Genomic DNA, 13,554 nt, shown 5'->3' with positions numbered 1-13,554 from the left:
GCAAAACTTCTGACAGGACTGATTGGGTCCTGGGACAGCTGATTCGGCATACTTTTGTCCTAGCTTTGATTAGCAACATCACTGTGCAAAAGAGCAGTAAATGCTTCTGCCACAAGTGCTCTGAGGGCAGTGCCTCACAATAAATTGCCACTACTGACCTGCTCTGATTGAGCTGCAGCATGGTTTCCTAACTAGGCTGTCTTCATAGATTTCATTGAGTTCAGTACAAAGTGACTGAGCTATGGTGGCCAACTCTCTGCTGTAAATGGGTACTAGACACCCGGGTTCTGACTTCTGACCAATACCAGCAATCAAAGACTGTAAAAAGGCAAAGGTGAAAGGTAAACTATAGATGTTCGAAATCTAAATGTAAGGTCTTGAGATGTTGGTCAGATATAGAGATATTTGACCACATAATCCTTTGCTTTTAAAGTCAATAATATATTAAAAATATATATTTTTAGATTTGTTTGAATCAAATATTCTATTATTTATTAGATTATTATAATATTTTTACAGTCGAACATATGAAAAATTTTAAAACAATATGTATATGAGTATTGAATATTATACCTAAGGGGATTTTTGTATGTAACTGCCCCATCTCCAGTTGGCCATTGTTACAAGAACACTGTAATACAAAGTAGAATTCAAAAATATACAGGTCCTAAGCCAGCAAAGCCTATCCATAACACCACAATACAATGACAATGTCTTTATTTATATATTTATGTCATGAACATTTTCAAGGAATCAGGCAAACAGGCAGGAAAGGGTGTAGTCTGATGGGTTCAGCTGTTGTGGAGCAGAGAAGCAGAAGAAGACATTACTTGAGAGTCAATCAGTGAGATTTGTGCTCTGTTTAAATCCTGCTCTGGGACTACGTTTTGCTAGTTATTCCACATGCTACCTGGTTCCTGTGTATTTGTTAGTTCTCTGTGCTTATATAGTGAGTATTCTTGAGTTTCTGACATAGCGTGTTTATCTGACTTCTCTTTGCCTTCTCCTTGCTGGCTACTGTGTTTTTCCTTGGACTGTTTAGTGACCATTATCTTGCTCTGTCGCTTAGTCTCGACTTGTTTCTGACATTGCTATTGGATACTGTTTTTGATGTGACATTTGGGCACACATTTATCAAGACCGGCATGTTAGACACTGGTCTTAATAAAGCCCCATAGCTGACGGTGGATCCGCCGAATTTATGAAGAGGCGCAGGCCTCTCCATAACTTCGCAGCATTCTAGCGCCGGTTCTAAATGAAGGACGGCTTCCTAGCTGTCTTACATTTAGGCCATTTTCTTTTACCTAATACAGTTGTGGAAAGTGGTGAATAAGATGCCCACACCACTCCTAGAATTTTAGACCTGGCTTAACCGTTGCATCACCATCTGCGCCTGAAATATGCCTAATATAGGTGTATTTCAGAATAATAAATGACCCCTTGATCTTTTTAAACATTTTATATATTGTAGATTAATATTGAAGACATGATGAGAACACATATGGAATTAAGTACAGTAGTAAACAAGAAAGTGCTAAATATACCAGAATATGTTTTCGATTTTAGATTCCTCACAGTCACAGTCATCATTTTGCTTTGATGACTGCTTTGCACATTCTTGGCATTCTCTCAGTCAGCTTCACGAGGTAGCCACCTGGAATGGTTTCCCAACAGTCTTGAAGGAGTTCCCATAGGTGCTGAGCCCCTGTTGGCTACCTGGTGAACACAAGATATATTCCATTCTACCTGCAGGGACCTTTCAGGGTTATTGAGTTGTGAGATTAGGGTGACTATTCTGCTGTAGGCATGGACCTGTAATGATAGAGGTGTTTCAGGGAAAGCCCATCAGCTCTTGATGAACTGGGTAGCTTGCGCCAACTCTGGCAGTGGGTGCACACTTTACTAGACAGGTTACTTGTGTCCCATCAGTTTTACAGTGTCCCATCAGTTAGGTAGAACTTATGTCTGTTACTACTCCCATGATTTTACTCCAGTTCTTTTTTTTTTGGGAATATTTTACGTTCTGCTTGTATTGTTGCTGATATATAGCTTAACTCTGGAAGGCTGCCTACTTTTGGGAAGATTCACAACTGTTCCCTTGTTCGGAGATGGTTTCTGAACTGTAGTGACTGAAGTATTTCATCTACAATTGTGGGGTGTTGAGCAGTCTCAAATGTTTATCTCTTCTTGTTTCAAGCTACTTTCCCTCCACTATATGTATTAGTGCTAAAGCTCTCTATTGTCTGATGCGAACCCATAAGAAACCCATTCCATTAACCTTATAAAACATTTTATTTGAGTGTCAGCTTATTCTTCCTTCTTGATGTGAACTGTTAGATTATTCCTGACTCTTTGCAGTATAAAGGCACGGGATTGAACTACATGCACTTAGCAGTAATATTCTTAAAAACGCGTGGGTGGAAAATCTACTCTGCATTGATGTATCTCTTCACAATCTTCATTGGGAAGATGTCATCTCAAGTCATTTATCCCTTTTGTCGCTGTGCTATAAAATAGGTAAGACTTATTTTCCAGTCAAGAGCTATAGATCACAAACAAAACCTGCATATACTTACTGTTGCCGCAGGTCCTGCAAATGCCAAGCAAAGCAACATGAGGAACGGGATAGATTCTTGAGTAGGTTCAATGTAGGGCATACTAAGGCTTCTGTCATAGCAGCTAAAGCCTGAATGAACTGGCTTGAAGACATCTGTCAACTCCAAGAAGTAGAGGCTCACCACCGATGAGGCCAGAATAGGCAGCTATAGTTAAAAAAAAAAAGAGAAAATTAAGTCAATATACGTACTATGTACAGAAAACAAAGCGCTCAGCACTGCACAATCATGCATATTAAATATAGATTGCATATTTAAAACAGACATAAGTTAGATGTCTGCTGCTCTGCGAAGTCTTGCGTAGTATGTATTAGTTGCTGGTAGCTATCTGCTTTCCTTGGGAACCATTTACTCTTCTTAGAGACTTATGACCCCTTAGAGGAAAGCTTTCCCTTATTGAATATCATCTACTCCACGCCAGTTATATAGTCCGGCAACGCCAGCAGCAGATACTGCACATGTCTAAAAATGTGACAGGAGTCCCTAAGGCCTTCAGAGGTAATGGTCCTGAAGACTCACCCTCCATCTGTACAGATCATGTGCTCATCAATGATAACTTTTATAATCACTGCACACATGGGACAAATCATCAAAAAAGTCAAATAAGTTATATGTAATTTACCTGATTATAAAACCCTAGCAACAAATTATTAGCTTGAGAGTCAGCTCCCAATAGAGTTTTTTCTGGAATGATGGGCCAGTGAGATCCAGGCACAGGGCCTTAAATGGATTGTCCAGTTTTTGAAGAACTGACGCTCAGTTCTGTTTCCCTTGCTCTCTTCATTGGACTTTCTGTCTCTGGTTGTCAACTTTCTGCACAGGCGGGGTCTCCTGTGCCTTTGCAGCTAATGACTGGTCTAGGTGGTGAAGTGTCCTTAAGTGGCACATCACTACCACTGAAGGTTACATGCTGCTTGGACACATGTCACTGCTGAGGTCAGTCATTGGCTTCAGTGGTGCAGGTGACCCTGTCCATAAAGGAATTTAACAGAGAGCAGTCCAGTGGAGAAGAATGGCTCCTGCTGGGTAGAGGGCAGATTAACCCCTTCAGGACCCTGGGATTTTCCATTTTTGCATTTTCCTATAGTCCTAACTCTTTTTTTTTTCCATTCACATAGCCTTATGAGGGCTTATTTTTTGCAGGACAAGTTGTAATTTCTAATGGCACCATTCACAGTTGCATTTCATGTAGTAGGGAATGGGAAAAAAAATCCAAATGGTGTAGAATTGGGAAAAAATGCAATTCTGATAAAGGCTTTTATTTTTATTTTTTACACTGTACACTATGTGGTAAAATTCACCTGTTATCTTGATTCTCCAGGTCAGTACGGTTCCAATGATACCACACTTGAATAATTTTTCTTGCGTTTTAATACTGAAAACAAAATTAAAACCTTTGGGGAAATCTTTTTTTTCAGAACCATATTCTGACCCCTATAACTTTTTTGTAGCTATGTGTATGGGACTGTGTGAGGGCACATTTTTGGGTGGGACGATCTGTTATTTTCAGTGATACCAATTTTAAGTTTGTGCGACTTTTTGATCACTTTTTATAAAAAAAATTATTGGGTAGTTGAAGTGACAAAAAAAGACAAATTGGCTGTTTTTATATTTTTTTCCCCGCTACGGTTTTTGCCGTATGCCATTATTATTGTTATATTTTAATAGTATGGGCATTTTCGCACGCCCATGATGTTTGTTTTTTATTTTAAGGAAAGTGGGGTGATTTGAACTCTTTTTTTTTTCCTCCCCCCCCCCTCTTTTTTAAGTCACCTTGGGTGACAATAACTGGCAATCATTCGATTGCCCATAGTATTCAGTGATGGCTAAATAGCCATAATTGAAGACTTCAATTGCACTATATCAATACAAGACTGCCACCTAGTGGCCTGTATTTAAATATATACATCTAATTGACTCTGAAGCCGGCATGGGGCTTCGGTCAATTAGATCGAGGTAACAGGTCCCCCGATCTCAGCCGGGGAACTCTGTTACTGCGACTTCCGGTTCTGGTCTGCACAGATGCTGTGGTCACATTTGACCACAGCATCTGAAAGGTAAGATGTATGCGATCAGCCTTTTGGCTGATCGCATACATGTGCCGTGGGTCTCTGCTATTTAAAATATCAGAGACCCTGCGGCCAAGGCGCCCGCTGCAAGCGAGAGCGGGCGCCATGTTTAGGGATCGGGCCCATGACGTATAGCTACGTCATGAGTCCTTAAGTGGTTAAAAAAAAACAAAAAAAATGGAGAACTCTTTTAACCTACTTTCCATACACTTGTGCAATATAGTTTTGTACTCCTCAAATTTAAAGGGGTTTTCCAGGAGTACAATATTGATTGCCTATTTTCAGAATAAGTAATCAGTAACAGATCAGTAGAGATTTGACTCCCAGCACCAGCGCCGATCAGCTGCTTAAAGGGTCTGCAGTGCTTGGACGAGTGCCGTGGCCTCCTCACAGCATGCAAAGGGCAATGCTGTCCATTGGATAATGGCTGTGCTTTATATTGCATTCCAAGACTATTCACTTAAATGGACTGAGCTGCACATAAACCATATGACAAATGAGCGTGATGTCACTTGCCTAGGAAGAGGCTGCAGCGCTCACCGGAGCATTCCAGCCACTTCAAACAGCTGTGGGGCTGCTGGGTGTCAGACCCCCCACCGATCAGATATGGATGCCCTGTTCTTAGAGTAGGTCATCAATATTGCATTCCTACGAAAACTCCTTTCATAAAATCTCATTAATCTTTTTTTTAGTAATAACACATTTGTACATAACATTTTTCTATAAAACGAGATCAACGGTTGTAAAGAGAAAACATTTTCATGAAACAATTAAAGTTTAATCATGAATGCTATTAGCTGTATCGCAGAAAGAAAATATTAGCAATTATAAAGCAATATTTACGGAATATGTTGTGCAGGTTTAAAAAATAATCAAAAGTACTGTACGCTAAAAATAACATCAACATATAACAGACCCTTGATGAAACCAGGTTCTAAATGAAATATTGGCCACTATTTGACCATTAGGGGTTGGAGATGTCTAAAGCCTTTATAACATTGTAGGTTATGGCAGTAGAATTATTTTATAAATGTCTTCTGCCATAATGATGAAACTGACATTTTGTAGGAAAGAACTAGAAACAGAAGTAGTTCAGTAACATCACATCATGCTCTGAGAATAAAATGCCATGAAAATATATATTTTCAAGCTATTTGTCCTATAGCCCACAGCTTTGCTGAAAGAAATTATGTATAAATTCGCAAATACAGTATACCTTTCAGCTATGTCATAAATATCCGTATTGTCTGTGATAACAAATCAAGCTTAAAGGGATGTTAGTATTTTTCTCCATTATTTGAATAATGTACAGTCTCTACATTATCAAACGTTTGGATGTACCATTTTATTTCATGTTTTTATTTCTAAGTAGCAACCAAAAGTTAAACAAATCAGAATGTTTCCTATTTTTGAGAGCATTGCAATATTTTTTTTGTATTTCCATTTTTTACTTCCCTCTTTTTGAGAACCATAACTTATTTTATTTTTTTCGTTCACATGGCCATAAGAGGGTTTGCTTTTGTGGGCCAAGTTGTACTTTCTAATAGCACCATTTACTGTTCCATACAATGTAGTGGGAAATTGATACAAATTTCCAAATGGGTTACATGTTGGTGATTTAGTCAACAATTATGGCACATTTAAACAATATGGCTACCACAGTGACAATCCATTGCATCTGGTTTGCATTTAATGGGACCATAATTTGGTTTTCATCAGGATAATGACCCCAAGGACACCTCTGTGCTATGTAAGGTCTATTTGGCCAAGAATGAAGTAATGGAGAGCTGCCTCTATAACATGGCCTCAACAATTACTCAATTTTAATCCAATTGAGATGGTTTGGGATGAGCTGGCCCAAAGAGTCAAGGAAAAGCAACCAACATGTGCTCAGCAGCTATGGGAACTCATTCAAGACTGTTGGGAAACCAAGGGGGCAACTGTGAAGAATCTAAAATTTAAATATGTTGTGGTATATTTAGCACTTTTTGGTTTACTACTTAATTCCATATGTGTTCCTTCATCGTCATGTCTTCAATATTAATTTACAATGTAGAAAAAAAAACCAAAAAAAAAAAACCATGAAATAAACTATGTCCAAACTTTTGACTGGTACTATATTTATAAAAGAGAGGCCCATATACAAAATAAGTAAAGACCTATCAATCAAACTGAGCAGGGCAGGGAGAAGCGGCACAGACTCTTCTCCCAATTCACAGAACCATGTCCCTGTGTCAAGTCACCGTGGCGCATTTCTTTGAAATGCCACAGTGTTTCAGAGTAAAACATAGCTGTCTGTAATGAGGGAACCTGTTGGGGTTCCATACTGCCCATGCATGAAATGGATGACAGTTTTCCTTTAGAACTATGGAAATCTTTGGCAGGATAATGACTTCACATGGGGCAGGAGAAATCACTACTGGTCATGATCACAGAGTTCTCAATATTTCTTTATGTACAGATCACTAATAATACTTCAAAGCTTTATATAGATGCTTTTATTGTTTTACTTTTAAAGGTATATTTATTGAGACTACAGGAGAACATATATGGTTTCACTCATTGCAAACAAAAAAATGTAACCTTGTGCACGTCATAAATAGTGTTGAGCGGGAATATTCGAATAGCGCATATTAAACGCGAATATCGCAACTTCGCTATTTTACGAATTATACGAATATAGTGCTATATATTCGCTATATCGAATATTCGTCATTTTTTAACATCTGAAAACATGATTCCTCCCTGCTTCTTTTTTGTGGGTCAATGAGTCATCGACCCACAAGCAATTTAAGCAGGTAGGAATCATGTTTTCATATGGAAAATAAAATGACAAATATTCTAAAAAACAAATATATCGCAATATAGGGAATATATTCGTTATTTAGAATATTCACATTTTTTTCCCAATCTGTATGGTCATTCACATACTCCTCCCCGACAAGCGTCCCCGTCACCATGGGAACGCCTGTGGGTTAGAAAATACCATCGGATCTGAGTTTTCCCTGAGATCGTGAAAACTCATATCCGATGGTATATTCTAACCCACAGGCGTTCCCATGGTGACGGGGACGCTTGTCGGGGAGGAGTATGCCAAAGTGGAATAACAGTACGGATATATTCGCTATATTGCTATAACTTCGTTTTTTAGAATTTCATCATATTCGTCATATTCTACAACACAAAGTTATAGCAATATAGCGAATATTCGTGAAATAAACATATAGACTGCAACTAGCTAATATAGTGCTATAGTATTTTTTTTTAATAGTGTAAATTTTTTCCAAATCTGAACTTCAGAAGAGACGAAAAAAATTTGACTATAAAAAAAGATTGTATTTTACGAATATTCGCTATATTGCTATAACTTCGTTTTTTAGAACATTCGTAATATTCTAAAACAAGAATATATAGCAATATAGTGACTATTCGTAAAATACACATATTAGACATAGCCATAGCCAACCAATAAGAAAGTTGCCTTATACAGTTAAAAGAAAATTGCAATACGCGAATAATTAAATTGCATATTAATCGCGATAAATAGAATAATGACGAATATTAGATTTCGACGAATATGAGACGAATATTCAATAGAATATTTGCGAAATATCGCAAAATCGAATATGGCACCTCCCGCTCATCATAAACATGTACAGAGCGCATATATAATTCAATACAGCAAATAATTGAAAACAAGAAGTCTCAGTGACCTACTGTATTTCTATAATGCCAGGAGGCACTGTAGTAAGGAAAAGAAAGGAAATTAAAAAAATATAAGAAGTGCGTAACAAGGAACACATCTGTGAAGCTGTCCATACACATGCCATAGCAAGATCCTTCAGAGAAGGAAGGGACATGGGCATACTTTATGTTCCATCACCATGCAGCTCATTTCATATACTGTATAAATAAGTAAAATAAATACCAACATTTTTGAAAGGTCAAACTCTCCTATTCATGTCACACAATTATTGGTGGATTGGTCCAGCAGTGAGGGTTTAATCAGAGCAGCTAGCACTACATAATTATAAAATTAGCAGCTGTAAATCAAGAAGCTCAAATATTGTTCTTGCACAAGGGGCCTCTATGGTTGGTGTCTGCCCCTGAGTAAGGTACTGTGACATCACAAGTGGGTTTCAGCCAGCTAACTGCTGTGAAATCCTGCAGTGAGGAAGGTTCTGTTGGTGTAGTTGAAGCTCAGCTTGGTAGTTGTTGGATGGACAATCATATATTTAAAAAAGTTTTCCAGAATTTTTAGATTGATGGCCTATCCAGGGTATATATCTGATCAGTGGGGGTCTCGGTGGCTCAGGTGCTGGAAATAGGAGCCAGAACTATACAGCTCGGTCCACAGTGTAGTGGATGGAGCTGGTTTCTGTAGGGCTGCCCCCATTAAAGTGAATAACAGAAGCAATGCAGTAGCCATCTCAATCCACTACACCGTGGATAGACCTGTGCAGTTCCAGAGCCAGTGCTACTCAAGAACGACTGACTAGTGGAGTTGGGGGGGTATCATATCTCCACCAATCAGATATTGATGGCCTCCTCTGAAGATAGGTCATCAATATATAAATCCTGGAAAACACCTTCTTAATTGTCTACCGTTGCATCTTTCCACACCAGTTGAATTGGTAAAAAGAAAACAGATGGAAAATGCTGTTTATGGTGTTCTGTTCTTTACCATCTGTTCAACCAGAATGGAAAATGTTGATCTGTGGTTCTGATAAAAAAAAAAATCCATCCTCACTTAAAAACACCTGGGGCTTCTGCTTGCTTACTCAGCCTTCCTGTCCTCTGGTGACATCGTACATTTACGTGTCTATTGAACTGCTGTGACATCACAAGTGGAATCTAGTAAGCTACTATAACAACACAACTGTGTTTCTGTCATTTGAGCTTTTATGAAAATCACACATGAGTTTCATTCAAGTAAGCTACGATGACATCACAGCTGTTTGAGTCAGGAAGGTTATTATACATCACAAGTAGGTTGTAATAATATAAATTACTATGACAATACAACTGTGTGCTTGTTGCTTGAGCTTTTATGATGTCAGAAGTGAGTTTTTGTCAGGTAAGCTAATATGACATCACAACCTTTTCAGTCAGGTAGCTTATTGTGACATCACAAGTAGCGTTTTGTCAGTTAGGTTGATGCGACAACATAATTTATGATGGATGAGCTGGAATCACAATTGGATTTATGTCTAGGCAACTGCTTTAACATCAGAAATGTTTATCAGGTCACTGATGTCATATTTAGTGTTGATCTAGCACCAAAGTGCTTGGGTGCTCGAGTAGAACACCTCGGGATGCTCGGGTGCTCTGCACAATGGAAGTCAATGGGAGAACCCGAGCATTAAACCAGGCACCCCCTGCTCTGAAGAGGGGAGGGTGTCTGGTTCACATGAAAAGGTCAGAAATGGATGGAAACACCACTGAAATGCTTCGGGAACAGCATGGGGAAGATGTCTGCATACATCTTGGACTCCCAGGTTGCAGCTGGGAACGATTTTCTCAGAGTAGTACGCCACTTTTACAGACTGACAATAATACGCACCAAACCGAAGATAAAATCGATTTTAGAGGAAAAATTGTTAGGAAACATTCTTTCCTGTATATTTACTTGTATATAAAGTGCAAGTGCTGCCAAAAATTACAAGGAAGAGGCACTCTGATACAACCTGTATATCACATAAAGGAGGGCCTCATTCACATTGTGGTACAATTGTTCAGGTAGTGGGACTCCTACACTCATAAAGCCTATGCACTAAGTAAAAGGGCTGCCAAAAATTACAAGGAACCGGCACTCCAATACACCCTTTATTACACATAAAGGAGGGAATCATACATACCCTTGAAAAATTATGATTGATGGCCTGCTGTTGACCCTTAAAAACATTAGCAGCAAAGGCCTGCTGGTGACCCTCTAAAACATTAGGGTCGAAGGCCTGCTGCTGATCCTACCATCTAAAATATTAGGGGTGAGGGTCTTCTGCTGACCATCTAAAACATTATGGGCGAGGGCCTGCTGCTGATCTGACCATCTAAAACATTATGGGCGAGGGCCTGCTGCCAAGATAACATCTAAAACAGTGGTTCTCAACCTTTCTAAAGCCGTGACCCCTTAATACAGTTCCTCATGTTGTGGTGACCCCCAACCATTACATTTTTTTCCTTGCTACATCATAACTAATTTTGCTACTGTTATGAATTGTGATGTAAATATCTGATATGCAGGATGTATTTTTATTGCTACAAATTGAACATAATTAAAGCAGAGTAATTAATCACAAAGACAAAATGTTATATATTGTCAAATATTTATTTCTAATTACAAATAAATGAAATTTTGTATTGAAGCATGGTGTATAAATCAGTGGTGCTTCAAGTCCCCCCCAAATAAATAAATCAGAAGTGCTCAGGTTCCCCCAAATAAATAAATCAGCGGGGCTTCAGGTTACCCCCAAATAAATAAATCAGTGGTGCATCAGGTTTCCCCCAAATAAATAAATCAATGGTGCTCATTGTCCCCCAAATAAATAAATCAGAAGTGCTCATTGTCCCCCAAATAAATAAATCAGCGGTGCTTCAGGTCCCCCCCAAATAAATAAATCAATGGTGCTCAGGGTCCCCCAAATAAATAAATCAGCGGGGCTTCAGGTCTCCCCCAAATAAATAAATCAGCGGTGCTCAGGGTCCCCCAAATAAATAAATAAATCAGAAGTGCTCAGGGTCCCCCAAATAAATAAATCAGTGGTGCTTCAGGTCCCCCCCAAATAAATAAATCAATGGTGCTCAGGGTCCCCCAAATAAATAAATCAGAAGTGCTCAGGGTCCCCCAAATAAATAAATCAGCGGTGCTTCATGTCCCCCCAAATAAAAGAAGCCTTGCTCAGCCAAATAATTAAAATAAAATTAGCCAGGCTCAGCCAGGCTCAATTAAATCATTGGTGGCAGTGGTGCTCAGCGGCGGTGTCATTAACGAAAAAACTCGGACCTCAGCAGACAGGCGGCCCGACTTACCCGTCCAGACGTCAGGCTCCTTCAAGCACAGGCAGTGATAGGACATCACTTCCTGTGCGCGAGGATAAGGGGCCGCTGCCGTTGTGCGGGCGACCCACAATAGGAAGCCTCAGGCGACCCCCCGGAAAGGGCCGATCGACCCCCAAAGGGGTCGCGACCCCTAGGTTGAGAACTGCTGATCTAAAACATTATTGGCGAGGGCCTGCTGCTGAGCTGACCATCTAGAACATTAAGGGCGAGTGCCTGCTGCTGATCTGACCATCTAAAACATTATGGGCGAGGGCCTGCTGCTGAGCTGACCATCTAAAACATTAAGGGTGACGGTCTGCTGCCGAGCTGACTCTCTAAAACATTAAAGGGGTTATCCCACTTTGCATTTTCATACTTACCTGCTGCCAGCGCGCCGTTCACTTCCTGGATTCTGGCTGCGGACGGGCTTCATCTTGATTGAAGTCTTCTCCCGGCCGGGCCGCACGCTGGACTGAACGCGCACGCCGCCGCGCATGCGCCACGGTGACTTATTCCTGGCCAGTATATACAGAGCCGGCGTTCTGGCCAGGAAGAAGTCACAATCGCGCGTGCGTGTTCAGGACAGCGAGCGGCCCGGCCGGGAGAAAAGAAGGACTCTTCTGCGCAAGCGCGTCAATTGGGATTCCGGAGAAGAGCGGTGGCCGTAACCAGGGGAGACCGAATGACAACAATGAGGTGGGGTTGAATTTTCTCGTAAACGGTGGGAATGGGTTAATCAAATATATTTACAAAAATGATCACTGTCAAATCATTAACAGATTTAACAGTGATCATTATGATGGGATAACCCCTTTAAGGGCGAGTGCCTGCTGCTGATCTGACCATTTAAAACATTATGGGCGAGGGCCTGCTGCTGAGCTGACCATCTAAAACATTAGGGGTGAGGACCTGCTGCTGAGCTGGCCATCTAAAACATTAAGGGCGAGGGCCTGCTGCTGAGCTGACCATCTAAAACATTATGGGCGAGGGCCTGCTGCCGAGCTGACCATCTAAAACATTATGGGCGAGGGCCTGCTGCCGAGCTGACCATCTAAAACATTATGGGCGAGGGCCTGCTGCTGAGCTGACCATCTAAAACAGGGGTGAGGGTCTGCTGCCAAGCTGACTCTCTAAAACATTAGGGGCGAGTGCCTGCTGCTGATCTGACCATGGAAAAAATTATGCGTGAGGGCCTGCTGCTGAGCTGACCATCGAAAAAATTATGATTGAGGGTCTGCTGCTGAGGTGATTCTCTAAAACATTATGGGCGAGTGCCTGCTGCTGATCTGACCATGGAAAAAATTATGGGTGAGGGCCTGCTGCTGAGCTGACCCTCTAAAACATTAGGAGCGAGGGCAGCCTAATAAGCATGTTGATATGATGGAGGGGGAGGAGGACGAGAAAAGGAAGACTGAACCATATACACTTTTTTTGTGGAGGAAGGGGTGCAAGGAAATACAATGTATTCAATACACCATAAAAGACACATTTAAAGTGCCTTATATGTTTCTTCTGGTGGAGTAGAGAAGTCAGGGGCAATCCAGGCCTTGTTCATTTTGATAAGAGTTAACCTGTCAGCATTTTCAGTTAACAGGCGGATGTGCTTATCAGTTATTATGCCTCCAGCAGCACTAAATACCCGCTCTGACAAAACGCTGGCTGCAGGGCAGGCCAGCACCTCCAAGGCGTAGAGCGCCAGTTCGTGCCACGTGTCCATCTTGGACACCCAATAGTTGTAAGGCACAGAGGGATCATTGAGGATGCTGACAAGGTCTGCTACGTACTCCTATACCATCTTCCAAAACTTTTCTCTCCTTGTGACACTAGGCCGC

At 40.7% G+C, this 13,554-nt stretch overlaps 1 protein-coding gene across 2 annotated transcripts in view; it reads right to left on the bottom strand.

The window, feature by feature from the left end:
* Window positions 1–13,554, bottom strand: part of PLPPR4 (phospholipid phosphatase related 4) — a 153,965-nt gene that overhangs the window by 76,750 nt on the left and 63,661 nt on the right. For both annotated transcript variants that reach the window (XM_040406798.1, XM_040406799.1), the window contains exon 2: window positions 2,577–2,762. In XM_040406798.1, the coding sequence (XP_040262732.1) occupies window positions 2,577–2,762 (186 nt within the window). The remainder of the gene's footprint in view (window positions 1–2,576; window positions 2,763–13,554) is intronic.

The sequence above is a fragment of the Bufo bufo genome, chromosome 9, assembly GCF_905171765.1.
Source record: "Bufo bufo chromosome 9, aBufBuf1.1, whole genome shotgun sequence".
NCBI classification, from domain to species: Eukaryota; Metazoa; Chordata; class Amphibia; order Anura; family Bufonidae; genus Bufo; species Bufo bufo.
The sequence above is the reverse complement of the archived record's forward strand: the minus strand, read 5'-3'. Positions and strand labels throughout refer to the sequence as shown.